Source organism: Monosiga brevicollis, genomic scaffold (assembly GCF_000002865.3).
Source record: "Monosiga brevicollis MX1 MONBRscaffold_16 genomic scaffold, whole genome shotgun sequence".
Taxonomy (NCBI): domain Eukaryota; class Choanoflagellata; order Craspedida; family Salpingoecidae; genus Monosiga; species Monosiga brevicollis.
Genome location: NW_001865053.1, coordinates 277,845 through 305,537, shown reverse-complemented (window position 1 = coordinate 305,537; position 27,693 = coordinate 277,845). Strand labels below are relative to the sequence as shown.

The 27,693-nt window shown below is 56.3% G+C and overlaps 6 protein-coding genes across 6 annotated transcripts in view; 2 read left to right on the top strand and 4 right to left on the bottom strand.

The window, feature by feature from the left end:
- Positions 1-192: 192 nt before the first annotated feature.
- Positions 193-4,295, bottom strand: MONBRDRAFT_26880 (uncharacterized protein; the record flags this gene model as incomplete). Its single annotated transcript, XM_001747243.1, has 17 exons — positions 193-369; positions 460-538; positions 659-804; positions 942-1,065; positions 1,090-1,187; positions 1,303-1,362; positions 1,492-1,991; positions 2,142-2,662; positions 2,827-2,932; positions 3,007-3,092; positions 3,198-3,285; positions 3,386-3,444; positions 3,547-3,735; positions 3,773-3,863; positions 3,954-4,004; positions 4,095-4,170; positions 4,266-4,295. The coding sequence occupies 17 exons, from the start codon at positions 4,293-4,295 to the stop codon at positions 193-195; spliced, it is 2,481 nt and encodes an 826-aa protein (XP_001747295.1).
- A 449-nt stretch (positions 4,296-4,744) lies between these two features.
- Positions 4,745-6,485, top strand: MONBRDRAFT_33119 (uncharacterized protein; the record flags this gene model as incomplete). The annotated part of the gene is made up of 5 exons (XM_001747344.1): positions 4,745-4,916; positions 5,016-5,131; positions 5,256-6,001; positions 6,114-6,253; positions 6,400-6,485. 5 exons carry the CDS (start codon positions 4,745-4,747, stop codon positions 6,483-6,485), a joined length of 1,260 nt encoding a protein of 419 aa, XP_001747396.1.
- Positions 6,486-6,621: 136 nt separating this feature from the next.
- On the bottom strand, positions 6,622-10,742 carry MONBRDRAFT_33118 (uncharacterized protein; the record flags this gene model as incomplete). The annotated part of the gene is made up of 11 exons (XM_001747242.1): positions 6,622-6,780; positions 7,306-7,344; positions 7,728-8,192; positions 8,264-8,368; positions 8,515-8,629; positions 8,716-8,845; positions 8,958-9,243; positions 9,339-9,574; positions 9,738-9,902; positions 10,049-10,133; positions 10,257-10,742. 11 exons carry the CDS (start codon positions 10,740-10,742, stop codon positions 6,622-6,624), a joined length of 2,271 nt encoding a protein of 756 aa, XP_001747294.1.
- A 5,242-nt stretch (positions 10,743-15,984) lies between these two features.
- On the bottom strand, positions 15,985-20,737 carry MONBRDRAFT_33116 (uncharacterized protein). Its single transcript, XM_001747241.1, has 21 exons — positions 20,586-20,737; positions 20,393-20,489; positions 20,180-20,282; positions 19,988-20,098; positions 19,843-19,879; positions 19,642-19,730; positions 19,523-19,568; positions 19,302-19,394; positions 19,123-19,227; positions 18,948-19,025; positions 18,739-18,814; positions 18,587-18,644; positions 18,390-18,490; positions 18,096-18,173; positions 17,622-17,752; positions 16,963-17,041; positions 16,755-16,868; positions 16,568-16,652; positions 16,392-16,460; positions 16,276-16,319; positions 15,985-16,178 (listed from the first exon to the last, which is right to left on the bottom strand). Exons 1-21 carry the CDS (start codon positions 20,656-20,658, stop codon positions 16,112-16,114), a joined length of 1,734 nt encoding a protein of 577 aa, XP_001747293.1. The 5' UTR covers positions 20,659-20,737; the 3' UTR covers positions 15,985-16,111.
- Positions 20,738-21,205: 468 nt separating this feature from the next.
- On the top strand, positions 21,206-24,178 carry MONBRDRAFT_26875 (uncharacterized protein; the record flags this gene model as incomplete). The annotated part of the gene is made up of 8 exons (XM_001747343.1): positions 21,206-22,558; positions 22,682-22,818; positions 22,987-23,026; positions 23,132-23,236; positions 23,323-23,649; positions 23,749-23,829; positions 23,912-23,995; positions 24,083-24,178. The coding sequence occupies 8 exons, from the start codon at positions 21,206-21,208 to the stop codon at positions 24,176-24,178; spliced, it is 2,223 nt and encodes a 740-aa protein (XP_001747395.1).
- Positions 24,179-24,367: 189 nt separating this feature from the next.
- Positions 24,368-27,693, bottom strand: part of MONBRDRAFT_37745 (uncharacterized protein) — a gene marked incomplete at its 5' end in the record, with an annotated part of 5,527 nt that continues 2,201 nt past the window's right edge. Inside the window, one exon of the mRNA XM_001747240.1 lies at positions 24,368-27,616. Coding sequence (XP_001747292.1) covers positions 24,543-27,616 — 3,074 coding nt within the window. The 3' untranslated portion in view covers positions 24,368-24,542. The remainder of the gene's footprint in view (positions 27,617-27,693) is intronic.

Genomic DNA, 27,693 nt, shown 5'->3' with positions numbered 1-27,693 from the left:
TAAGCGTGGGCGCCCGGGGATCCAAGTCCATGCCCCAAGCAGTCATCAACTGTGCCAGATCTGGATGGCCCAGCTGACAAGCAGTCAAACAACCAGTCGCATACGCGTCAAAACGGCAGAAGCAACGTTAGAGAGCTCTTCAGATGGTCCAACACGGCGAGAGCGTCGAACGAGCTCGTGGCTACAGCATGATCATGATCGTACCCGTTCGTGAACCTTGCCCAGCATGAAATAGACCACGCTTTCTTTGGGTGCATCAACCAAAAGCTTCTCCAGCTCGGTCAACGCCTCCGGGTATCGATTCAGGCTGATGAGCATGCTGGCACGAGTGTAGCGTACCAATGGGTTTTCGGGTGCCATTTCATAAGCCTACCCCAGGCAGCGGAGTGCACGTGTGTCAAGACGAATACGATGGAGGAACAAGCAAAGCAAATCCAAGGGCATTCACAAGCCTCGTACCTTGTCGAGCACACGCAAAGCCAGCACAAAGCGTCCACGCATGCCCAACACCTTGCCAAGATGACAACGCAAAATTGGGCTAATTGTGGTTCACCCCCATTTGAGATCGTGCAAGTCGTACGCGACAGAAAAAGCAGCAGTATGAGTGAGAAGAATGTTGATTGATGCACGGGAGAGCACAGGCTTGTAGGTTGCAAACCTGGAAGGATTGATGCGAGTTGCCAAGATGAGTTGCTTCTCAGCCTCGACCAAGCGCTCTTGTCGGGCTGCCAGCATGCCCAAGCCAAACCAGGCGTTGTATAGGCGGCGGTTTTGTGCCAGGGCCTGGCGAAAGCACGCTTGGGCCTGATGCGCGCAAGCACGCCAACCAACATCATGTGAGGTAAAAGTGTGAGAAAAACATGACACCACCATTTGAGGAGACAAGAACATAGTCCAGCCACAGTCGGCACGAGCAGACGAGGCCAGCTTGTCAGGCTTACCCGCTCGTGATCGTTGTTGGCGGAGAACTCATGGCCCAATAAAGTATAGGCGTAGGCAAACGTAGGGTCGAGTTGCACAGCGCGCTGAAAGTACTGGCAAGCACGATCAGCCTCCTTTTGAAGACTGAAACAGTTGCCAGCGACACACCAGGAGACGGCATGTTTCGGGTCAATGGTCATGACCTCATTGGCCAGATAGGCCAGGTCTGTAATCTTGGCCATGTGCCACAACACGGTACTGTAGTACTACAGCGGCATCACAGGAAAAGCGGGGATTAGGCGGGCAGAGCAGCAACACACAAACTGACACACAAAATGGGCAGAGCGGTACAGAGGCAGAAGAGCAGGAACATGAACACACCTCGAGGCCACTCAATCGATGCTTCTCAAAGCGCCGAGCGCTGCGAAAGGCCTGTTCCGCCTATGTATGAACCAAAGTCATGTTGAATGGCCGGGATAGCAAGTCTCACATGTGTGGTGGCAGTCTTCGCGTCCCTTGTCTCTTCACTTGGAACGATCGATATGCGCGCACACACATGAAAGTACATACCGCGTCGTAGTCGGCTAGCTCCATGTACGCGCGGCCAAGCAGAACTTGTACAAAGCCCGAGTTTTGATGCTTGACCGGTAGCGTTTCGATGGCATCAATGGCGGAGTGGCAGTTGTAATGCCCCATGGCCGCCACGGCACGGTACACCGGCAGCAAAATTTGCACCGCAAGGGCATGACTGGAGGTCAGGTCCACGGGTCGCGGCTGGTGATCTTGTGCCTGCTGTTTCTCTGAAGCATGCTCAGGTTCCGGATCAGGGGTCCCTGGGTCAGATGAGCCTTCCTCTCGGGCCTGACGGGTTATGGGATGCACGGCCGTTGGGGTGCTGGCATGGCTTCCTGGGGCGGTCCAGCGCTCATTGGGGTCGGCTGATTCAGGTGTCGTGAAGTCAGCCTGGGCCAAACCATCGCTCGTGTCCAAGTCATCTGGGGTCTTGGCATCGGCCTGGGGCGTTTGGAAAGACAATTTGGAGGCCCGTGGCTTGAATTTGCGGCGGGCTACTACTCGGAACATTACAATGCAACAAAGGTCAGCAAATCTCGTCGTTGATGTCACCCACCAGTACCCACGGTCGTTTTAAGGTACGGCCTGGACAATGGAAATCACAGTCAGTAGTGGTGGCAATATTGAAAGGCGTCACTACAGCTTACCTCCCTGCTTTTCCGGGAAAGCAGGACGAGCAGGATGAGCGGGCTGAACGTCGGGTGTTTGCTCTACGCCCCCCTCCTCAACCGGAGAGTCTGGTGCCGTGAGAAGGTGCCCGACCTCGCCATGGGCCACATTATGTGAACGCTTGGCGCCTGCTTCTTTTCGCGCAATACGTTGGCTGCGACGAGGAGGCTGGGCCTCCACTGCATAGGATTCGGGGGTTAGGGATCGAAATGGACATGCTTTCTCACAGGCGACAGGGCGAAGAGAGAATTGCGTAGATATCACACCTGGGGTTTGCTGCTCGTTTGAAAGAGCAGCGGGCGGAGTCTCGAAGTTGGGTCCCGGTGGTATTGACGACACGAGTGGCGATGCTGCAGCCGTGGATGCTGATGAAGCTCTCAGGCGGGATGGCTCAGGCTTGGCTTTGGCAGCAGAGGCCAAGGTTGACGGCTGAGATTCCGCAGGCGAATCAAAAGAGAGGGTCTGGCGCACATGGGCCGTGCGCGTGCGACCCCGACGACTACGGGGTGACATGGCGCTCATGGAGGGGGTCACGCGGCCAAGCGACGAGACCGGGTCCACTTGTGTTCGCCCAGCCACAAAGGCGCTACAGGGTGCCCGTTTGTTGTGAGACACCAGGGCTCATACAGAAAATAACGCGGAAAGAAGAAGGCGACTCCTCACCTAGCCGGGGTAGCGTTTGCAGTTTGTGGCAGAGATTGCATGCCTGACAAGTCCAATTCTTGCAGGGGCGGGGAAGCCGCGCTCTCATCCAGCATTTTTGGTGTCCCTGCTCAAGCATACCAAGCACCAGCAGGGTGAGGAGTCAATCCTGCCTCTTGATGGTGAGTTCGGCTCACGCACCGCTCGTGACAGCGGTGGCGACGGGCAAGGTGGCGGTATTGTGCCGCGGCGTAACTGAGGGCACGGCCGTTGATGATGTCATTGGCCTACAGGACCCGACAAAGGTTGGGTGATGAGGCTTGGCTGGTCGCAGCAGCAGCAGCAGCACCTCAGTGGTGCTGAGGAGACCAAGGAAGAGACCAGGGGCGCACCGCATGTGAGGTTGGCCATTGGCCAATGCAAGTCGCGTTGCCAGGGTCTGGTCTTGAAAGCCTTGCTGAACATCAACAGGTTTGTCGTCTGGGCCGATTGAGGTGCACGCCTGGTCAAATAAACTTTCGGATCGGGACACATCTTTCCAATGGAGGACGCAAGACATGGCGCAGCAGCTCGAGCTTACCCAGCTGGCAGATGGCATCGAAGCTGGTGAAGAGGTAGCCGTTTTGTTCCCAACTCTTGCTGCGGCCATCGCAACAAGTCGGGTGCCACAAAACGATTAGCAAAGTGCGCAAAAGATGATGCACATGTCAAGGTTGTCCGTTGCCGAGAATGTGGACGAACCGCAGAAGGCGCGTGGCTTCGCGTTTGCGGTTGGCTTGCAGAAGCAGCGAACCATGCAACCATTCAGCTGCGCCGTTGTGGCCAGTGAAGCGAGATAGATTTTGGGGCTCCGTTGCCATGTCGAGGCCAATCAGTGCCAGATCTCCCTCTTGAAAGCTGGGCAGCACAGCGGCTGTGAAGAGGTGGGCGCTGACACATGGCAGGGAGGTTGTCGTTGTGGGCTTACCGTCGCATGTCCAAGCAGCATCGCGCAAAAAGATAGCGCGCAGCAGGCAGCGGGCACTTTTTCAGCACCTGATAGGCACGTCGCACTTGACCTGAAAACGAGTGGAGAACATTGGAGCTCGAGTCAGATTGCATCATCGTGCCAGAGCAACGCAATGGGATGGCATCAATCGCACACGAACCAGATAGAAAGTAGCATTTGCCAAGCAACAGAGTGGCTTTGTCCGTGGCAGCTGTACATAAAAAAGAGTCCAAGACAAAGGCACGTGCGTGAGCGAGAGCCTGCGTAGAAGTACTGCTGCGAGCTGAGGCTATCTGCCCACCTTCATAGTAGAGGCGTTCGGCAAGAAAGCAGGCATTGTCGTAAAGAAACCAGTCCAGCGAGTGTTGGATCGCCGCCTAGAACATGCACGCGGTGAGGTGCAGTTTCAACGATAGAGGGGCGGACAGATGCACCTGGTAGGAGCGGGCGGCACCAGTTCCTCTCGACATACCTCCAAGGCGGCGACGGGGGTGTCGAGCATGTTGCTGTCACTGCTTTGGAGTTGCCACGACGCAACGTACGTAGCTTGGCTCAGTCGGCGTCCGTCCAAACCACACCAATCTCCAGAGTGCAAACAAACAATCCAATTCGCTCTATCAAGGTGCTGGTATCGGTGCGGTGTAGGCACGCACCGCCGCACCGCCCCTTCCGAAGCAGCCGCCGCGAGTCCCGTCCACACACACACACACACACACACAGACACGTTCGGTTCCAACAAAAAACTGATCTCTCTCTGATTTTTTTTTTTTTTTTAAAAATTTGGTCGTTACCGAATGTAAATGCTGACAGTAAATTGTCAGAAAAGCTGGCGCGCTTGTGGATGGGAGTTGTTTTTGTGTAGTTTGTGTTGGTACTTTTGAGGTTTATGCGGTTTCGTGTGCAGACCGCCACATACTTGTTGAGGAGATTTGACGTGTTTTCGTCGTCACGATGGCGGCGGCGATGGCGGTGCTGGTGGTGGTGGTGCTAGTGCTGGGCTGCTGCCATGGATCGACGGCAACGATGGCAGAGGCAAGGTGGGAAAATGCAGGGCCTGCAGGAAGCAAGGTGGTGAGCAGCGCATCTTTGATTCTCTTGAACGACTCGCATTCGCAGTCCCTGGGTACGTCCTAGCCTCGATTCGCGTTGCGACCACCATCGACGTCTGTTGGCGGTTCACGGAAAGGAAGTTCCTCTCAACTGCTGGAATGGTGGCGTGTAGGAGCCTTCTGCTTGGACGGATCTGCGCCTGGATACTACGTGAGGCCGGGCAGCGGGGCCAATGCCTCACGCCTACTGGTACACTTTCTGGGTGGCGGCTGGTGCTGGTCGGTCGACGTATGTGACGCTCCACCGGATCCTGAACGAAATCACGGGGCCGCGCACTCACCTCTTGGATAACTTCTGAACTTCCTGATGGCGTTGCTTTGCACATGGGTGAATCATTGCTCTGCGGGTGTAGGATTGCGCTGCGCGCAGCGAGGGTAACATTGGATCGTCCTCTAGCTGGACCACTGACGGCATCCCAAGCACGTTTAGCGCAGGGGGCATCATGGATGCTCTAGAGAGCGACTACGGCAACTATACGTTGCTGTACGTCATGTACTGTGACGGCTCTTCCTACACCAGCAATGCCAGTCAGCCATATGCCTTCAATGCCACCAAGAGCCTCTACTTTCGTGGCCGACGAATCTTGCAAGCACTGACTGACCACTGGGCCACGGTGTACCCAAGCCCACCCGAGGTCATTGTCACGGGCTCCTCAGCCGGCGGGCTGACCGTGTACTTGCACCTGGATGCAATTGCAGCTGCCTTTCCCGCAAGCACCCGAGTTCTTGGCATGGTGGATGCAGGCTTTTTTCTCAACCACAGCAATACCAATGGCGTTTACGCCTATGGCGATAGTTATGCAGGGGTGCGGGCGCTTTGGGGCGTTGATCAAACGTCCTTTGACAGCGGCTGCGTCCAAGCCCACGGGTCTGAATTTCCCGCCTGCTTCTTTGCGTCCGAGGCTTTCCCCCACATGGCGACCCCAGTTTTTGTGACCAACTCGGCCATCGATGCGTGGCAAATGGGTAACGTGCTGCAGGTGGGCTGCACCATAGGCGTTAACAGTACCGGTGGCTGCAGTGCGGCCCAGTTAGCGTCCATCGCTGCTTGGCGCGGAGATTTTCTCGAGGCCATCAACGAGGTCATTGAGCAGGCTCGGTAGGTGCAAATCTTCAGCAGGACCCATAGAGCCCGATTGGTCCCCACTCACGAGAGATCGTGTGTGTGTGTGTGTGTGTGTGTGTGTGTGTGTATGTGTGTGTGTGTTCAGCGCAAACCCACATCAGACGGGGGTGTTTATCGACATGTGCCCCGTGCACACAGAAACTTGTGGACCTTCTTGGTTTGGTTACACGGCTCAAGCTGCCTCCATGGCGGCTGCCTTCCGTGCATGGCGTGCCGGAACTGGCGGTAGGTACTTGTAGAGCCTGGCACATCTACAGCACGTGCCATGCGCAGCGACTACCCTGATTTCCGTTGATTTGGCCTCACTCGTGGTCTTTGCTTGGTATTGCTCTGGCTGGTGCGCGGGACTGGCGGCTCGTTCTCTTCTGTAGAGTCGGTCTGGGAAGATTCTTCGGCGCTGCCGTGGGAAGCTGGATTCAATCCCACCTGCGCAGCCTCGCCTGGTGGCTGGTGCTGACAGTTGGGAGCTCGCCTCTGCCTAAGCAACCATTTTTTAAACCATGCCATCACCGTTTGTTTCCCCTATTCAAATCCTTGTTTGATCCAATCACATGTAAATTCTATACGTCTTTCGAATTCAGGCACGGTGGTCTTTACGTAAGATTGAGTGAGCGCTTGGCGCGTTTGCGCCTCAGTGGTTGAAAAGCGGACGAGCCCGCCTCAGGAGCGGGCTCCTGGGTATCATCCTCGGTGGCTGGTGGTCTTTGGACATGTCGGTGCTTGCCGGCTGCCAGCGATGGCGTATCGGGGATCTGGACAAAAGGTTAGTCGTTGTGTGCCGTCGCAGGTAAGCCAGCGGCATTGGCACGGGCACTGGGGGTGACATGGCTTCAGGTAGATGGCAGGCAAAGCTGACACTCACCACTTCTTCAATCATACGGCCACGAGACGCCTCTGTCGCATCACGCATGTCTGTACTGGGACCTGGTCGAGCCGGCGTAGCTTTTGCCTGCGCCCCGCCATGCATTTGAGGCGGTGCACATCTCATGAGCCAGCCGCGCTGTTCATTTGGTCAACAGCCCGGGCTATAAAGGAAAAAAAGAACAGAATACTCTGCAGGAACTTTCAAAAGCCTCGTGATATTTTCGTCAGGGTACCTACCAAAACACCTGGGGCGCGGCTTTTGCTCCCTGGGCCACTTGCATCTGCAGCACTACTGCTTGCACGACGGTGACTGGACCCAGATCGCGAAGAACGCCTTCGTGGTTTGATCTGGATCTGATGCTTGCTTTGCATTGGATCAGGTTTCTGAATGCAAGCAAACACAAGGCACGTACGTGACCGGGAAACACTGTTGAGTTGTGGCGTTTGGGCGGCTAGACATACCCGAAACGTGGCAGCTTGCGGTAAAGTAGGATATGATGGTTCGCGTTTGAGTGTTGCAGCCTCCGTTTCACTCTCCCTGCGTTGCAAGCTGGACGCCCGGCGTCGCGCAACTCCCGAATTGGAAACCGAGGGCTCATCTAAGTGCTCCATGCCAAGCTGCTCGAGCACAAGTCGCCACGTCGCAGGTAGAGCCCGGCTATATCGCAGGGTTGCGTGCTATACCCATCATTCATGCCCGATGCCAGGCAGTGCAAGATGTTTGGGCAGGCCGGTTATCAGCGTTGGTTCGTATGGCACCTGAACTAGGCCTAGGCAGCCACAGGGCCCATTGCGACCACGCTGCCTTTCTTCCTTCTCAAAACAATTAGCTTACCGTAAGCCAATCAAGCGAGGTGTCGACAAAGGCTTGCGTCTCGTTCAAAGCCTGCACAAGATTCAAGGTGTCATTGATGGCAAAAGATTTGAGGTCCATGGGCTCGGGGCGCTCGTTCAGCTCCGCGTCGGCATCGGCTTCGGGTACCAGAGCCTTGGCTGGAGGTTGACCTTCCAAGTGTGGCCAGGAATTCAGAGCCAGGAGCAGCTCGAGACGCAGGAGGATGTTGACTTGCAGTCGCCGCACGGCGTGGCCCAAGAGGGCATGGGCAGCAGCGGCATCCCCCGGAGTGGTAGATTCTGCTTCAGGCGTTGAAGACAGCCGCTTGAGGCGGTGATTTCGGCGCTTGGCACGCGGGGCGGCCTGTTCTGCCTGACGCGAGGTGTCGCGGCGAATTCGTTGCACCTCGTCGACCAGGGCCGTTCGAGGTGTCAAAACCATCTGCAGGGCCTCCGTGCAAGCCGCCTACCCAATACAAGTGCCGGCGTTGATAATTTGCCACACGCAGGGTGGGACAGGATGGGGCATAGACCAACCTGTTGAGCATCAGACATTCCAGCGTCGGCTACAAGTTGCTCGACCCGCGAGGTCAGTTGGCTGACATCGGTCTCTCCGCGCGCTACCAGAGCTCGTGCCATCTCCTGCGGCCAGAAGAAGGGTGTGCCGGGATGAGTGGGAATTGACAGAAAGCTTGAGCCCCGTGCAACCAGAGCCAGTAGGTTGGTTGCAAAGGGAAAGTGGGAAAAAAAGAAAAGAAAGAGGACAAACACGAGGCGAGAAGAGATACCTGAATGCCAGCAGCCTGGACAGAGAAGCCTGTGGCAGGGTTACCGGTAGTAGCGGTGCTACTGGATTGGTTTGCTCCGGCGGTGTTTTGAGTTGCCGTGGTAGCATTCTCTAAGCTGTTCACCAGTTGATAGTTGGCAAGCGTCGCGCAGACACGTCAGACGGACCAGTGTAAAGTATAGAAGGAAGCGGTTGAGCGCACCGTTTGTCCCAGAGAGTGCGGTGCAAGCCCGGACGGCGAGAGGAAAACTTTTGAGCCGCGGGCGCCGGCTTGTACATGAAGGGCTCCAAAACGGAGGCATAAGGTGCCATGAGACCAGTCGTCCCTGCATCTGTGGGAGTCACGTAAATCAGACGTCCACATAAAAAAAAACTTTGCATGATACATATGAATCAACCGTCTGGCAAGGCACCCGGGCTTCAGGATCAGACGGCGTGGGATACCTGTTGCACGAAGGTCCAGGGGTTGGGCAGCCAGCTGCTGGGCATCGAGGCGGCCAAATGTCTGACAGGTACAGCGCGCAAGCGTTGGGACGCCTTCTTGTTGGGGTGCGTCCATGTTGAGCAAGGCAGCACGCGGAGGTGCAAGGAGGGATGTCACGTCAGAAGCGGGCACAGGGGTCCCTTCAAGGGGTCCCTGTGTGACAGCAAGTCGCGCAAACAATGGTCCACCGGGTAGCAAAAGGGCTGCTTCTTTTTGGCTTAGGGCCACAACCAGCGCAATCTTGTTCTGAGCGGAGGGATCAAGTGCAGGTCTTGAGGACGACACAAAGGCACCTGGGCCAGACGGAGGTGGAATTGCTGCGTTGCAGCAGGTTGACTCACCTCAAGCATGTACCGGTGCAGCCGAATGAAGGGGCGGGAGGCATGTCCATGACATTGGGCCGTTACCAGCCAGTTTGCTATGGCAGGTTGAGCACGTGCTTGGGATATGGGCATGGTCCCGATAACTTGAACATGTGTCCAGGTGCTGGTCGGGGCGTCGGCGACAGCAGCAGCTTCCATAGGATGGTCAGAGATTGAGTCGGCCAGAGGGGCGGCCACCAGCATGGTGCAGGTTCCTAAGTCAGGTGCAGAGACGTTGAGAAGGGGGTGAGCAAAGGGCAAGACAGAGATAATAGGGCAGTCGCGGGAGGCGAGGCGCGGCGCCAGCTGGGATGGACATTTATCTGCTTTTTTTTGGTTTTGGGGGGGCAGGAGGAGCGGCTGAGGGCAGGGCCGCACCATGATTGTTGATCATTAGCGGGTAGCGTCGAAGCTGAGCGTGTGCAGTGGAAACGTCGGCGATCAAGGACTGGAAAGGGGCCACAGCACCGGCGCTCGAGGGGCGTTTGCTGGAGGCAGGGTGTGGATTGGCCAGAAGCACGGCACGGTGATGTAATTGGGAGCCTAAAAAGTGGAAGGGGGCGAGCAAGAGAGGGGAAAGAAGAGGAAAAGAGAATGGAAGGAGGTATATGAGGTTTGCGCGCGCGACCGTGAGCGACGGCCTTGGGAACGCAGGTGTGCGCAGACCGAGCTCAAGAGCAGACGCGCACCAAGGAGGGAGCTCTCAAGATTGAAGAGCTGAATACGGTGCGCGCGAAGCCAGGCGCCGATTGCATCCGCTTGCTTGTGCTTTGCCTGTGATAGAGAGGGCCGAGGTACCGGGGAGTGAGGTGCAGCAACCGGGCGGAGTCAGTCAGAGTCGAAGATGAGCGGCAGGCAAGGATAGGGAGATGGGAAGACAGTTGCCGTGCCACTGACTTGACCCCAAGCCACGACGGCGAGCGCGACGCCCTTGTCGGCCAAAGGGGAGCGCAGGGTGGTGGGAAAGAGCTGTTCCAAATCGTCACTGTGCGCAAGCTGATCCATGTCCAACATCAACAGGACCAGGTGGTTGAGCATGCCGCCAGCTGCCGGAGGACCCCAGCGCTGGTTCAGGGCCTGCGCCAGAACGTCGCGGACGGAGACGGCGCCGGGTAGGTGCTTTGGCGGTGACTGACGAGGCAGTGTCGTCAGCTGGGCTTGTAAGACGTTTGAAAAAGTGGCAAAGGCAGCGGGGTCCCATGCCTTGAACCGTCGGTGATAGGGCTCGGGGCTTTCTGATATGCAAAAGTTCCATCGTAGATGGCCCGATCGAGACCGCGCCGCGTTGTTCAGTTCCGTCAGCAATCGCAGCGTCCAATCCGCGAGCCGGGCCGGTGCACAAACCACCCCCGGCCGTGCCACCACCAATACATCACAATCCATCACCCTCGTCGCGGTGCGCTCGTTACACACGCCCCGTTGTGTACGCGGACCGGGTGTGCTTCTTCAGAGAGGAAGGCGCCGGTGCTGGCTTGCTGACAAATGGCGGCTATCAATTTCATCTGACATTATGCCGCCGTTAAGAGAGAGCTAGCGAGAGAGAGAGAGGAGAGAGAGAGCTTGAGAGAGAGACAGAGCTTGAGAAATGAAAGAGCTTGGGAGAGAGCTTGAGAGCTTAGAGAGAGAGAGAATTGGTGAGAGAGAGAGAAGAGAATTAAATTTTACTCAGCTTGAGAGCTTTAGCTTGAGAGCTTGAGAGAGAGACTTTGGTCGTCCGCGTGGTGTGTGTGCACCTATTGACGAGTTGTGCCACAGAAGCACACACACGCATACAGAGACCGTCACACGCTCACTGGGTTCGAGGGTTTGTGTGTGTGTGTGTGTGTGTGTGTGTGGCAGCTTCGTCATCTCGAGCGCTTCATCTCGCAGCGGCGGCGTTGGCGGTGGTGGTGGTGGTGGATGGCAGTGGGGGATCGTGTGGTAGATGAAAGGATCTGATGGAATAAAGGTGGTTCTGCAGGACTGGGGCTGCAAATGTGGGCCGGCGCTGCGAGAGAGGAGAGGCTGAGCTAGCACGGGCGCGCACAGAGCCAGCAGCGGCAAAGAGTGGCCCATCGACTGGCACAGCCTCCGTGATCCAGACCCTTCTTGGCGTCTCAATCAACACTCGAGTCGTGTAGCAGTGCCGTCGCTGGGGCCTCGAGCTTGCTGTCAGAGCGCATCAGGCCAGCAGCCACGAGCGAACGCGTTCGTCTCTGATCAGAGCTCTGACGAGCTTGCCTTTCATCACGCCTTCATCTCGGCGGTGGCGCGGCCCATTCGCTCTTGGCCCTGCAAGCTCTCAAGATGGCTGCTGAACGCACACCGGGTTCTCGCCGCAACAGCAACAACAAGCGGGCGTACGTTACCTTTGCGATCGCAATGCTCGACCCACTCCCCGTGCGTTTTTGCTCCCGCACTCCCTGATCCGCGGCCCCCCTACTCCTCTACTCTGTAGTGATGCCGTAAGTCCAGGTGATCAACTCTTCACGTAAGTACTGCCTTTGACGGGCTGAAATGGCAAAGACTCGGGCCGCTGCCTGGCCCATCTCTCTCACACGCCACTCCTGTTCTCATCGTGCTTGTAACCGCAGGACGGAGTACATCTCGCAGATGCGCCTTGACGACAGTGAGCAGCTGACGGGCTATAAACCGATTGCCGATCGTTGGGTTCAAAAGTATAACCAACCCATCCAAGTAAGACTGTCCCGGGTTTCCCCTCGTTGCTGGAATTTCAGGTGCTGCGCACATCAACCCCCATTCAGCGCAATACCCGCGACCGTCCCTCACCCGACGAGCCCTTCTCCAGGTGCCATCTGGTCATGCTCACACTTTGGAATATGACCCGCCGTTGCTGATCGAGCCGCCATATCAGCTAGCCAAGTTTGCGAGACCGCGTGACTACGTGCCAGCCATCGTTCGATCGGTACGTTATTATCATTGCGCCAGCATCCCGACACTTTGTGTGGTTTGCGACTGTGCTTGGCACCAGGCACCTTGAAAAATCCAAGTCCATGTCGCTGAAGCGCCCTCCTTGACCGTGCATGACATGCTGCTTCAGGCCGATCAGCGAGGATTCTACGATGCCGATGAAGAGGACAACACGTGGTTGCGCTTGCACAATGAGCGCCACAAACCTGCCCTTACTCTTCTACAGCTGGAACGCACCATCTTTGAACTTGAGCAAGCCACATATCGAGCCCTGCTCCGTCATCCAGCAGCAATCGAATACGACGAGACTTCAACCTGCCACGTTTGCGGTCAGCCAGATAGCGAGGAGGGCAACGAAATGGTCTTTTGCGATCGCTGCAATGTGGGCGTTCATCAAGTTTGCTATGGCATCAACTCCATCCCCGAAGGGTCGTGGTGCGTACTGGCACCCAACGCGTTCCAACGGGCCATATCCGCCTCGGTGCCTCCTGCTTTTCTCAATCTGCTTGCGAATTCAGGTACTGCAATGCCTGTCAACGAAAGGCTCCGGTGTCATGTGCACTGTGTCCCTCGTCCGGTGGTGCCTTCAAGCCAACAACCAATCCCCGAACTTGGGCTCATCTTGTTTGCTGCATCTGGACACCGGAATCTGTGATTGTTGACACCGTACGTGCCCAGAGCCCCCATGGCTGGTGACTGCTTGTCAACCAAACCCACTGTCTCTCAAGCAGGTCGGGTTCACCTAAAAGCTCACGACTCTTCTTATCCTTGCCCTTGCTCCCGTTCTTGCTACGGCGATGCGTTACAGTCACGGATGGAGCCCCTGGATCTCCGAGAAATCCCACGTGATCGCTACAATCTTCAATGCGTCGTCTGCAACACGAAAGACGGCTCTTGCATTCAGTGCGCGGTACGACAGGCCTACGTCTGTGCTGAGATGTAATGTCAGGGCACACATCACGGCTTTTCATGCCTTGGTCAAGTGACAAGATTCACATCGTGTGTCAAAGTCTGACCAATATTGGCTTGTTGACTGCCTTCTTGCAGCATCCTACCTGTACGACGGCTTTTCACGTGACCTGCGCGATGCAACAATCGTATCGGATGGAAACGGTGATCCCGCTTCGCGGAGACACCGTGGATCGCCGAGCTTTTTGCCAGCGCCATCGCAATTTAGCCACAAACGATCCCGAAGGCACCACCCTGCAAACGCTTGTCGTCCGCGACTCGGCTGAGCCCGTCTTGCCATCGCTTGGTCCAGACTTTGCGCACCTGATCGACCCCGAGGCTTTGGGTAAGCGCGTGCGCGGTTCCAGGAAGCAAGATAAAAGTAGCAGCTGCTGCGACGTGCAAGAAGCAAGTCATGTCTTGTACTCACGCCATCGTTGTGCTTGGTGCAGATCTCAGGGATGTCCACCTGGACGACGCGGGCCGGAGGCGTATTTATGGCTATTGGATCTTGAAGCGGCGTCGACAGCACGGGAAGGCCCTGGTATGCTGCTAGAGCCTTCATGATAATGCAAATCCCAGTCCTTGTGCGCTCCAACCTGGCTCGATCGTGTTAGATCTGATCTATTTTCTGTCATTGCTTAGATGAGACGCTTTGTTCCGCCTGCGGGACTCGCACGTAACGGCACGACGCATACCGAAGAGGTGGATGAAGAGCAAGATGTTTACCAAAAGCTGCAAGCTGCTCGCCTGAGTCTCGGTCAGGCCCATCGCTTCTGCATCCTGGCAGCATGGAGCGGCTCTTTGGGTTCACAATCAAGTCGCCTTTGACCTTTTTTTGTGCTTGCTTGTGGGGGAGAGTAGAAAAGGCTCGCAGCTTGTGCGTGCAGGTGCAACGACGAGAGCGCAGCAAGCGTGAGCTGCTGTGCGTCATGCGCCAAGAGTTTGTCCTTGCCATGCGTGCGTATGCCCGGACACACAAGCTGGCTGAGAAGGACTATTGCGGGCCCAAGTCAGCTTGGGACAACGAGCGTGAACGAGATCCAGCTACTGGTCGTCTACGCTGGGTGGTACGCCGATCCATCCTCTTTCCACTCTGCCTCGCGCTCTGCCCCACACACCCATCGAACATCGACTCATCCTCGGCCATGTGTAGGTAAAGGAGTTGGATCCAGTGGCTGTCCAGGCGCGCATGGCCCACGCGGTAGCTGTGCGTTCAATGGAGGCATCAGCTCAACCTTCCGCTGGGACAGCGTTGTTGGATGATGCAACTACAGCACACGGCATCGCGCCTGCCCCTAGCTCGCCGCCTGCGGGTTCAAGTTTTAGCTCAAAGCCGACAGAACCTCGGGCATCCTCGGGTGCAATGCGCTCACCTGGGGCCGTGGTTAGTCCTGAGCTGCGGGCAGCTCTAGCTACCATTGTGCGGCGCTTGCGGAATGCACCCTTTTCTGGACCATTTCGTTTACCCATTGGTGAGAGTCGAGTCCTGCTACGTCTGCGCTGCTGGCATGATGATGCGCACACAACCCCAAAACCGTCGTGCTTGGTGAACACCTGCCTTGTTAATCACGGGCTTTGGCTGGTGGGGTGATTGCTAGGTTCTTGCAAAGACCGGGCCGGGCGTCGAGACTTGCACATGGATCTGTCGACGTTGCTGAGCCGTGCGGAGGCCGGGCAGTACCACAGCCTCGAGGCTTTTGATCGTGACGCGCTGTTGCTGTTTGACGGCTGCCCTTCTTGCTGCGGTGGGACCAGTGGCCCGTTGGCAGCCAAACGCAAGGCTTTGAAAGGTATGTTATTGTTCAACGCCGTTTTGATAACATGCGGGCTTGGCTTCTGTACTCATGCATCTTGTTCTGCCACCGAAAATCTCTGGTGTAGAGCTGTATTTGGAACTCAAGTCTAATCTAGCCGAACATTTAGGGCAACCACGAAACATAGATACATCGGCAGAAGTCAGGTGTGCCTCTTGCAACCGGTGCAGCGACGAGTAAACCCAGCCTGCCGCACACTCGCTGCTTTGGGCTGCCCTTTGCAACATAACCGTGCTTATTCGCGCCTGCCATCTTTTTTTTTTTTTTTTTTTGTCCATGTGCGTCTTTGGCTGTCAGGACCCGTCTGTCGCCGCGGCAAGTCAGTTCGCCGTCGAAGAAGACCAGCGTAAAGCATAGTCGCAACCCCACGCCATCTCCCAAGGCGCGGTCAAGCCCAGCCGTTGGGACGGCGTTGAAGGGCCACTCGGCACGGCAGGGCCGCCGCAGCACACGGCGGCCGCGAGCCGCACAAGGCATCGACTACCAGGATCAAGACGGCGATGACGATGAGGCAGCAGAACCCAGTGCGGCAGGGAGCGACAGCAGTGAATGGCAACCCGAGGCGGAGGAATCCGATGACGCCACCTCGCAGCGAAAGCGTCAATTTTCTTCAAGCGCTGATGACATGGCTCAAGAGGACTTGGTCAGCCAAGGCGGCGAAAGCGAGGCCGACGAGTCAGTTCCCTCGCGACCAACCCGGAACCGCCGACGAGGGCGCCTTGGGCGAGATCGTGTATCCTCACAGCCCGCGCGGCGCCACTACTATGAAACTTCCGATTCTGAGTCTGATTTGGGGGTGGAGCGCGCAACAATCCTCGATGAAGCGGCAGCGCCCCCCGTTAAGCGCGTGCGGCGCGTGATTGAGACAGATTCCGACTCGTCATAATGAAACTCGAGGTGGTGGTTGATATCAATGTGCTTTTTGTTGCGAGCCGCATTTATAGACGAGAGGCGAAGAACAATTAATTTTATTGACAGTCATTGATGATACACCTTGGCCATGGTTCGAGCTTCAAGTCCGAGCCCAGATGCAATGGGTCATCACAGGCCAGGCTTCTTGGGGGGGAGCATGGCGACTTAGCGCGCGGCGCGAGTCATCAGGGCAGCACTGCGATGGACATCTACTTTTTGCAATCGTACTTGCCTGTCAAGTGTACACCATCGGGCAGGAGGCATGTGAAGGAGGAGATACAGAAATGGCACGGCCAGGCGAATAGAATGGATTCAGATCAACTACGTACGGAAAGAGGGTTGATGCCAACATTTCTAGCACGCGTGTTGCCTCCTAGCCGAGGTGGGGCAGGGTCAGGTTTTGGCCGGAGAGCACTGTGCCAGGGTAGCAGGTGGGCAAACAAACCTGAGCATTTGTCCCGATGCAAATGCACTCGAGCAGATCATGACCGGGGGTCAGCTCAACTTTGGTGGACTAGACACACACCGAGCATAAGGAGGCAAGGGCAAACCATTTGGGCTGCAGGGCGCAACAAGAGTTTTGAATGGAAAGAGGAGGAGTGGGCCGTCTGACCAGCATACCGGGTTGGAGACGCGAGCCAGGCGAACGGAAACTTGGCTAGCGAAGATATTTTCCGCGCCACGATGCAGATACGAGGCTGAGTGCCTAATTGGTTAGCATTCGATGACAAATATTGAATGACCTATGACGGCGAGCAAGGGGGGGGGGCTGGCCGGTCCCTTTGACTTTGAGCGCAGCGTTGCTCACCGAAAGCCAAGGGCTTCAAGCATGGGGCGTGGATTACTCTGACTCGCGGAAATGATGACGGTGCGCCGAGTGACTGGGTCCTTTTGACTTGGCTCACTGCGATGTACGACTCGCCTGCGAACGAAGGGTCGTGGGCGCGGACGTGAGTACAAGCACGGTGTGGGTGATCTGCAGCCTGGTCGAGGTGGGGCGTTGCCACATAACATACCAGCCATCTCCGGGGACCAGCCGCTGAACTCGGAGACGAGTTGGTGCGCTTGGGACAGCTGTGCTGGTCGTCGTCGGGACTACAATGGGTCCGAACACATCAGGAACGGTGTGAGTTTGACATACCCGCGCCTCCCGATCATGCTCTGAGCGTGAGCTCTGAGCAGAATCAAGCATTCCAGGCTGCAAAGCGAAGCGCCACACAGTATCGAACCCTTTTCATAGATGTGTTCCAGGAGCTCAAAGGCGTGAGCCTCTCGGCCACAGACGGCCTCAAGCTTTGCCAGTACCCTAAGAGGTGCCCAGCGCAGCTGTGATGAGCTAATCGTGCGATTGGTGAAGTCTCAATGCCATCACACTGACCCAGCTCGCTGCTCATCCGACACTGCTGCCGTCAGCAGGTGCTCCACAACCTTGCCCATGGCGCTGACCACAGGCCACGGCGTCTACTTTCTTGACAATTCAACGATGCGCGCCCTTGACCAACTCGCCCGAACTCAACCCCCGGCATCAGCGGGCTCTGCGAGCAGTGAAAGTTTGAGAGAGAGAGTTTGAGAGAGAGAGAGAGAGAGAGAGAGAGAGAGAGAGAGAGAGAGAGAGAGAAAAATTCAACAAAAAAGGTTTTTTCTTTTTTTTTTTACATCAGATGTTAATTTTTACATGTTAGTCTTTTGATCATCGACATCTGGGTGAACACGAATATGTTGTTCTGACCAGTTGCTTGCTGGCTGGGCAGGCAGGCAGGCATGCGTGATAAGGCGATGTGGAGGTGCTTGAATGTCTCACCGTGACTAAATGAGGAAAAGAGGGCAAACACTTGACATGCTTCGATTGTCAAACAGAGTACAATTCGCACACTTGCACTCATGCACAAAGGCTCACCCGCTCACGCAAGCATGGTCCTACATTGTCGACTTGATGCTCCAACTCGTACACCACGGGCAAAAAAAGGTATGATCCCCAGGGACATCAAGCACGCTTGGCACGCTTGGCGTGCGGCTGGTCCACGGGTTGGCTTTTACGAGGCCCTTTAAATTTGAGCAGCGAGCTGCATGGGCACAAGGTGTGCAGAAAAGGATGAGTGCAGATGCCAATGCAGCAACAGTGTCATCAATAGAGTCACGCAAGACAAACCTTGGCGCCTCCGCTGCCACTTCCGACGGCTTGTCCAATTCACGTGCAGGATACGCGCGCGTGGCTTTGGCAAAACAGCTGTAATGGAAAAAAAAAAAAAAAGAAAGAAAAGAAAAGTGAAAGGTGAGCCACCATTCACCACATGTTCATGTTGGATGTGCGAGTCTTGGATGCCGTGGACGATGAGGCGATCGTCAGTATGGCACCACTTGGGCACGGGTGCAGGGTTTGTGCAGTAAAACCACGCGATGGTATTCTGGAGAGCACGAGGCATGGGAGTCAGGGTAAACCCACTTTTTGGGATCAAAGCGGTCCACGGATTTGAACCAGGGCGCAGTCAGCGCCTCATCCGCACTGATGCGCTTTTCAGGGTCATAGTGAAACATGCGGCGCATCTGTGGCATCGCCCGCAGGCGAACAGGGCAGTCGAGTCAAAATGTGCAAGGCCACAGATTCCTGAAGGCACAGGTGGTACTGGGAACGGTTCATACCAAAGAGAGGCGCGTCGAGCTCTCCGGCTCGTTCATTCGTTTACTGAGGACATCGTCGCTGCCACATCGCATGCACCACACAGGGCAAGGTCAAGAGAAAAGCTTTTTGCCCCCGTTGAAAGCGACTTGACGCACGAGGTGCCTGCACGTACAATTTGGAAGCTTTAGTTTTGAAGTCACGCTTGAGGTCAGGGTAGCGCGGCATATGCTTCAGGAGTGACCATTTCTCTATTCAACCCAAGCCGGTATTATGGAGCGTGGCGTTAAAGAAAGGAGCCAACCACAATGCTCAATGCTCAGCCAACCACGGTGCCCGCGCTTATCCAAAACACTCGTTTGGTCCGATGACTTCTCGACTCACGCTCATCGGGCATGCCCAAGACTTTGAAGATGGCTTCAAGTTGTGCTGCGTAGTAAGGATCACGCGAATTCTGGTCATCTATGAACAGCAACAAGTATGGCGTGACGTGCGAGCTGTACACGGCGACAGCGGGGCGGGAGATGCTAGCCATGCAAATCGTCGACGTGCAACGCACTCTTCACATGAAAGATGGGCACCAGATTAATGAGCTCGGCAAAAATACAGCCAATACTCCAGATGTCAATCGCTTTGGTGTAGTGCTTGGCACCCAGCATGATTTCTGACAGGTGGGGTGGGGTGCAGGTGAGTGTGGCCCAGGCTAAGTGCCTTCTCCCCGAGATTCACAAGCCTCACCTGGTGCCCGGTACCAGTAAGTCACAACGACTGGGTCAACGTCGGAGAAAGCTTTGGGTGGGGCCACAAAAACGCGTGCCATGCCCAAGTCACCTGGAGGGCGGTGGCAAGCAAGAGAAAGACAATGGCAGGTGAGGAGAGAGCAAGTCACGCCTGCGCTATTCATCAGGCGAGGCATGAGGGTTTGCAGGACGGTCGGGCCAGTCGCCATTGTGACTCACCAATCTTGATAGACCCGCCTCGTGTGAGAAATACATTTGCCGGTTTCTGTAAGGACAGTCATAAGAGTGAGGGAGATAGACCTCGAATGGCTCGAGAGGTTTGAGCGACGGACTCTTACGAGATCACGATGCAGGACCCATTGCTCATGAAGATAATGCACGCCTTGCAAAAGTTGAAACATGATGCTCTTCAGCATGGGCTCTTGCACTGCACGAGACGATTCCGATGATTGAGCAAGGCAGTGGGTTGAGAATCCAGGCCGCACTGGGGAAGAACGTGCGTACAAGTCGGAGGGAGAGCATGTGGGCGTCACACTTACATCGAAGGTTTGCGCTACGATGATCATTGCAGAGCCACTGCGCATACAGCATTCAAAGTGGGGTCAGGGTGTCGTAGCACAAGAACGCATTTGCGAGTGAACCACGGGTACAGCGCGGCATTGATGTCAAAACGGCAACACGTACCCAGAGGTCATACTCTGCGTAGTCGAAGAGAAGCCAGACTTCCTTGGTCATGGAGTGAATAAAAGCCTCTCGCAGCGAGATGACGTTGTCATGATGAAGCTCGCGCAGTAGCTGGTGTAGATCAACATCAAGCATGAGACGCGGGCAGCGAGCTCCGCCGACTCTTGCGAGTTGCAGCGCGAGGGCACGTACAGCAAGTTCGCGCAGATTGGCCGTGGAGAAGCCTTCGGTGCGAGATACCGAGGTGACCATGCCCTTGAGGGCGTAAGGTTTGGTGGTGTCGTCCAGATCATCGCTAATCATTCCAAACGCAACAAGTGTTAATCACAGCCCCAGGCCTTGCGGGTCCCAAGGAGCACGAGCATGTCGCAAAAGGCTGGTGGGCAGGGTAACGGCACAACGCACCCTTCTTGACGCAGTGCACAACCTCGATTCAGCTGACGAGTGCCTTCCAGGCGATAAACCTTGTGAACAATGCCATATGTGCCTTGGCCCACACAGCCTGCCAAGTGCGAGGGTGATGCCAACGAGGTGAGGGGCCGCCGAGGATGAGCATCAGCCGGAGCATGACTGTGTGCGGGTTTCTGAGTTGACATACCCGCATTGGCAAAAATGGTCGAGCAGTCCACGACGCTCTGCGCCATCTTTTGCCGAAAGGCCTTGGACGCCATCCTGCTCCTCCTCCTCGGTGCCAAGGCCCTCCTTCCCCCTCCTACTGCCCCCTCGAAGGCTCTGGACAGCGTTCAGAGAAGAGAGAGAGTTTGAGAGAGAGAGTTTGAGAGAGAGAGAGAGAGTTTGAGAGAGTTAAGAGAGAGAGTTTGAGAGAGTTTGAGAGATTTGAGAGAGTTGAGAGTTTGAGAGAGAGAGTTTGAGAGAGTTTGAGAGATTTGAGTTTGAGAGAGTGAGAGAGAGAGAGAGTTTGAGAGAGCGAGTGGAAGTGTATTTTTTATCTTACTTCCGCTTGAGCCGTTTTTTTTCTTTTCTTTTTTTTTTTGGATGTGTGTGTGTGAGAGAGAAGTTTCATGTTGTTGTGGTGGTGGTGGAGCATCGTTCTGGGTGACTTGTGCGGCGGCGGCGGTGGTGACGGGCCAGGCGGTGGTGGGCAAGATGGGCTTGTTTTGAAGCAGTATATGAGGGGTGTGTGGTCTGTGACGGCACAGATGTACTTTGGGTTTAGTTAGTGTCACGTTCACTTTTGCGGTCCGTGCTGCTGCAAGCATGGCCAAACACATCGAGGTCATTGATTTGTGCCTGAGCAGCGATGATGACGATCACCCTACCCAGATGACATCTTCCCGACAGCAAAGGGCGTCGTCGATGGGTCCAGGCCGTGTACCACATCCTGTGGATTCAGTGGCTTCCGGTGCCATTGCTGCTACCGCTGCAGCCTTGGGGTCCGCAAGAGAATCAGGCCCGGCTGCCACGGACTTGACAGCTGCAGTGCTTGAAGCACCGACCTTCGACTTGAAGCTGCCCACTCTTGGTGTTGTGTCAATGCCCGAGCCTTCGGAATGCATTGTGCTTGATGATGGTAGTGACGACGAGTCACTACCAGATGTCTGGGACCCTGCCGCTGCCTGCCCCGTCCGTTCTGCTCAAGCGTCGTCTCAGATACAGGCAGCCACGTCTCGGCCAACTACGGCTTTGCAGCATGCTGCGTTGACAGCAACGCAGGCACTGTCTGGCGAATACCCTTCCAGTGAAGCTCGATCTCGGTACTCGTCAGAGCGACCTGCTCGGTCCACGCCAGCTCCTTCAGCACAACAGACTCGCGTGTCCTTTTCGACAAAGGCCTCGCCTACAGCTGAACACCCACTGCCAAGGCCTGGCGCTGCTGATGCAACAGAAGTAATTCTGTTGAGCCCAGATCCCCAGCGCCCAACATCTCCATCTCAGAGATCACCCACTTTAGCGCCGCAAAATCTGACGCAGCGCTTTCAAGAGGCCTCTCAACAGCGTGCAAATGCAGCAGGTCGTGAAGATCCGGACAATGCAGATGCCCGCATCTGTCTCGACGGTGGTTCGCCACTGAGTCTGGCGCAGCGCCTGCGGCTGCGCTTTCTCGAGCAACAGGAGCTTGCGCTCCCCTTAGCATCAACAACCAGTCAAGGCACCAGTGCCTCATTGGACAGGAGCCAAGCCGCCAAGCGTGTAAAAACTCTTGCACAAATCACCGGCGTCGACACAACCATTGTCGAAGCACCCTTTCGCTCACAAATGCCACAGCATCAGGAGCGTCGCTGCCATGGGGCCAATGAGGCTGATCATCAAGCTCACCCGCCCTTTTATGGAGAAGATAACTTACCTTCTTCCACCAGCCAAGGCTCTGATCCCGCACATCAGTCCTCAGCTCGTACTGGTCCAGCTGCGGCGCCTAGCTCAGCCACCGACCCCGAACGCTTGACTGCCACTCATGCTTCAGCGACATCTGCAGCCGCACGCAAGGTCCCTGAAGCTGCGCGAGAAGTGAGCAAGCGCTCGGCTCAGCTTCGGCGCGAATTATCCCGTCAAAATCGACCCGAAGATCGCCTCGCCACCATGTCTGTATACTGCTGCGCCACGCTTTTAGAGGTCAGGCACATGAATCATGGCAGGCACTCCTGCCGTGCTGAAACTTGCGCTTGCCATCGTCATAGCCCGCGAAACCATGGCCACTCATGTGCGGTTTCTTTGCCATCTCTTCTTCGTATGCAGGCCCGACGATACAAAAAACTGCGCGAGCAGCTCGAGGCCCAACAAGTTTCGGTGCAAGTCACCAATGGCTTGCCCCTGAAAATGTCCATCCGTTTCATGCGTCGGGTTGATACCCTGAATGAAACAACCGCTACCATGTATGTTGTGCTGCCAAGCCCTGTGTGCAACCATCTGCATTCGTGTCACCAGGTGCTCGCGCCCTGGTCTCATCTTGTGCACTTTTTGGTACTGTTCTTGATCAAAATCCAATCATCCCGTTTGTGGCTTGCTATCCGTTGCCTATCGACCCTGGCATCTATTTGCAGCGAGTCTTGTTTGGAGGAGGAGCCACATGTATTGATGGTGGTAAGTTGACCACGGCGACAAGACGTTTCGTGTGGGCCCGACCTAGGAGGCAAGCATGAGTCTTTATACACCTGCCTTGGTTCCGCATGGGTTGACCCTTGGCAGCTTTGGGCCGACACCTTTGTACCACAGGCCACCGACATGTCCATTCGCAATCTCGCGCGCGAGATCAAGACCCATTACCAAGATCTCTCCAAGGTGGGCCTGTTGGTCTGTCCCCGTTGGTCCCACGACTCTTGGTGCATCCTCGTCTCACTTGGACTGGCTTCCAAACCGCATCCGGCAACATGCAACAGGTGACGTTGATTGTAGAAGGCGTTGAGCCATATTTTCGAAAGCAGTCCAATGCCGCCAATCGCGCGTGGCGCCAGCAAGTCAGCACTGGGGAAGCGGCAGACACGGACACGGATGCCATGCTGGGAAAGATTGCACAAGTTCGAACGGCGGTGGACCACGTGCTTATATGGCTGCAGATGGAGGCTGGCCTTCATCTGCGCGAAACAAACACGGCCGACGAGACCATGGAGCTCATTTGCATGATGACCAAATCCATTGCCACGCTTCCCGACAAATTGCAAGCCGCCCAGTTCAACATCAATCCCCATGTGACACACTGCGAAAAGGTTGCCAACGCGCATGGCCTTGCCCTGGTGTTCCCGTGCCAGCCACAGGACGCAATACTGTGCACCTTGCGTGTTTTCATGAATGCTGTTTCTAATCAGGTTGATAGTGCAACCTTCCGCGGTTTGCGCCAGCTTTGGCGCCGGCAGCTGAGCTGCTTTTCGTGGATTTCGGATGACAAGGTTGGTGTCGAAATGTGCTTTGGCCAGAGTTCTTGGCTGTTCATGTCCGCCGATGACCTTTTCTCATGACTTGATATGTCAGGCCGAGGCAATTGTGCAACACTACCCCACTCCCCTGGCCTTGGCACAGGGTTTCCGTCAGCATGGCGTTGATGCAGTCGCCTCGGTAGGTCTACACTGCTATTGGCAGTTTTCAGCGCATGCCGCTGTGTTCTTGACACAGGGTTACTGATGCCTTGTGCTCGCGTCATAGTTGGTACCGGTCGGGCACGCTCGCGCGGTTGGCCAAGCTATTGCAGAGAAACTCAAGGTCTACCTGGAAAGCGAAGATCCCAATCTGATGCTTTAGATTTAGAGCTCAAGTGACTGGCCAAATGTCGGCAGAGCCGTTGGGTATTGAGTCGCCCAATTTAAAGGGATTAGTATAATGTTTCGGTCATTGAAGACTTGTTTTCCAAGGGCCAACATGCTGTTTAGTAATTGTCAAGCTCTAAGCTCGGAAAGCCCTTGGCAGCAATGTGACACGAAAGGTAGGTTTGCCTATTAACATGTAAATTCATCACGGGGCAAGAAGTGGCATGGCTGGTGCCAGTCACAGTTCTTTTCAACCACGGTTACAAAGGCGGCAAACGTTTATACATAGCGCTGAAAGATTGATCAGTCCCAAACTCAGAAAGGAAAAAAAAAAAACAGGTGGGGGGCGGAGGTAATTCCTAGGCTTGGGATGCGCGATTGAGATCAAACGTATCGTCATCCTTGTGCATTTCCTCCAGGGCTGCGTACTCACTGTCCATCAAAAGTTGTTCAGTCATATCCGATCCGATGCCCCGAGTATGTCGCTGGGTGTGACGATAGTAGGCCATGCCAGCCATGGCGCCCGCAACAAGAAAGAGTGCAGTTACCAGGAGCGCTACAGCGGTGCGGCGGTGTTTATGTTTACTGGAAGACGCGGGAGTAGACGTAGGGGCAGCCGTTGATGTTGAGCTGATAGAGGCTACCATAGAAGCGCATGCAATGCGCGGCGCCGTTCCGTTGGAGCCATGAATCACAATGGAGCGGGCTCCTACGCTTGTTGCCCCACTCAGCGGCAGCTGGATATCCGTGTAGAAGCTACGCGAAAGGGGCAGAGGACTCGCGGCACCGAGGCTCAAGGTGCCATGCTTGTGGGCGAGGTCTCCCAGCTCACAGCCCGCCTGCAGCCCACTTTGGCCACAGCTAGAGGAGTAGCCACAGTCTGCACTCAGACAAACTTCGTAGGGATTGTAGTGCCCACCTGCGGATGCACAATCACTGCCAGAGACTGGAGACTGGTGTACATGCCAGGCATGGCCCATGGACACTCCCGAAGAGTGCGCTGAATGCGCCAGCGCGACCAGGACGCTCGTCTCCGCATCCGGATCGTCCCGCAACTGCTGAAAAACGATGCTTCCGGTGACCGCACTCGCGCTACCCGTTGACGTGAAGTGTGCTTTGTAAGTGAGCACCGAGTGGGTGTCGGCATACTGAATTGTAGCGCAAGCCAGGCGCGGGGCGCCTTGAGCCGTGGAATGCAGCACTACGCTGCGGCCAACGATAGAGTTGACGCCAAAGAGTGGCAGGTGCATGTCAGAGTAGCCGACGTCGATTGAAGTCAGACCTCTGAGCGAGCCGTGCTTGCCGCTGAGGTCGCCAACCTCACAGGCGTCACCAGTGATAGATGGATCGCAGGTATTGCCGGTATTGTAGGGGTCGAAATGGCCCCCCACGGCAGCGGGGCTGCATTGCGCGGCGCTGGGACTTGAGAGACCCACTTCGGAGGGCGCTGGAACCGGTAGAACATGGACGTGGTAGCCTCCAATGCGCTGTTGAAGGCCAGCCAGGTTGACCGTGACGTAAGTCGGGGCGCCTGGATAGGCTTGGGCAAAGCCGACCGTGCCGCTGATGCCACCCATGGCCACGGTGGCGGTGGCGGTACGGGGGGCACGGCGGCGCAAGGTTGCACATGTTAGGCGGGCACCAGCACCATCGGCGCCGTGCACGACAATGGAGCGCCCGATGATTGAGTCAGGGCCAGAGAGGGGCAACTGGAGGTCTGTGAAGAAGGCGCGGGCGCCGGGCAACGTGGCACCGCTTAAAATATTGAGCGGCCCGTGTTTGTTGGCTAGGTCACCCATCTCGCAGCCAGGTTGCAAGCGGCCCACACCGCAGGTGGAGGGATAGCCACAGGCAGCCGTGAGACAAACATCGAGCGGATTGTAGTGGCCACCTGCACTTGCGCAGTTGAGTAAATCGGGGGCATCCACGTGAACGTGCCAATTGTGGCCGCTGGTGGCGCTCTGCGATTGGTTGGTGTAGCGCAGGTCAACGAGCACGGTGGTGTCGGCATAGGGATCAGCGGCGTCTTGCTGAAAGGTAATGTCACCCACGACATCACCCATGAAGCGGGCAACGACAGTCGTCACCGAGTCTGGCTCGGGCTGAATGGTGGCGCAGGCGAGGCGGGGGTTGTTGTTGGCATTGACGTGAATCACGATGCTGCGACCAACGATGGAGGCGGCGCCAAAAAGCGGCAGGTTCCAATCGGTGTAGGTGATGGACACGCTATCCAGGTTGGCCAAGGTACCGTGTTTGCCAGCCAGGTCTCCGACCTCGCACTGGTCGTCAGTCATACCGGGTGCGGAAGAGCAGGGAACGAGGGCATTAAAGGGGTTAAAATGACCGCCGACAGCAGCGCCAGAGCATTGGTCGACGCCCGGGCTTGCGCCGACGGCACTGGGTTCGGGCACGGGGAAGGTGTGAACGTGCCAGCCGCCAGCCCGCTGGTGCAAGCCTTTAAGGGTGACGGAGATGGTTGTGGCGCTATCGGGGTCGGGCTGGCTGAATTGAATCACGCCGTCGACGAGTTCTGTGTTGAAGAGGGCATGGACGACGCGCGATTTCGGCGCGTGGAGGGGGCTGCAGAGAAGTGGGCTGCCACCCTTGGTATTGGAGAGGAGGAGAACGGGGTTGCTCAGCGTTGCCAGGTCCTCGGCCAGGGTGGTGACGCAGTGTGCGACGCCACTGGTACTTTGCAGATCCAGGGGTCCATTGCAAGTCTGGGTCAGGTTGATGCTGATGGCGGGGGTTGAAGCGGCAGCGCAGAAACTTGCGAGGGTGGAGGTCGCGGGTCGATCAGCCAACAGCCAGTGGGCAGTGGTGGTTGGAAGGTTGGCAGGGTTGGGAGAGCCAAAGCGGAGCGTGAAGCGACTGAGGATGTTGTCTTCGAAGCGGCTCTGGCGGGCCATGAAGGAGGTGCGCAGCAGCTTGTTGTGGGCTTTGCCTTGGAGGGCGCTATTGGAGACGCCCTGGGTTTTGATGACAAGGTTTGAGCAATAGAGGGGTTGGTTGGTGGCAATATTTACGAGGACCAAGGCGCGACCGGTCAGGGCGACGAGGTCGCGTGGGGCGGTCTTGGCTTGGCCATGACGGCACAGGGAGGAGGAGCAGTCGGTGAGCTTGCCGAAGATACCCTCAAGGTCACCCGGGGCGCAATTGCTGGGATCGGCGCTGCAACGGGTCGCGTAGTTGGGGTTGGCTCGCAGATTTTGAGGATCGTAGAGCTCGCCAATCTGATCCAGGGAGCAGGCCTCGAGCTGACTCTGCGAGGTGGACTGCCGGGGGTAGGTGGCGACATACAGGCGTACGCTACCGGGGCTGGGCAGCTGGCCAGTAAAGACGAGGCTGGCAGATGCACCGGCGCTGTCGCCAGCATCGATGGAGGCACTAGCCGTGATGCCGTTCATGGGCCCCATGGTGCTCATCGTTTGATCTGTCCCAAGGGCAAGCAAATGGGGTGAGGGAGAACAAGGGTCAAGGATGCAAGGAGGATGTACTTGATGGGGGAGG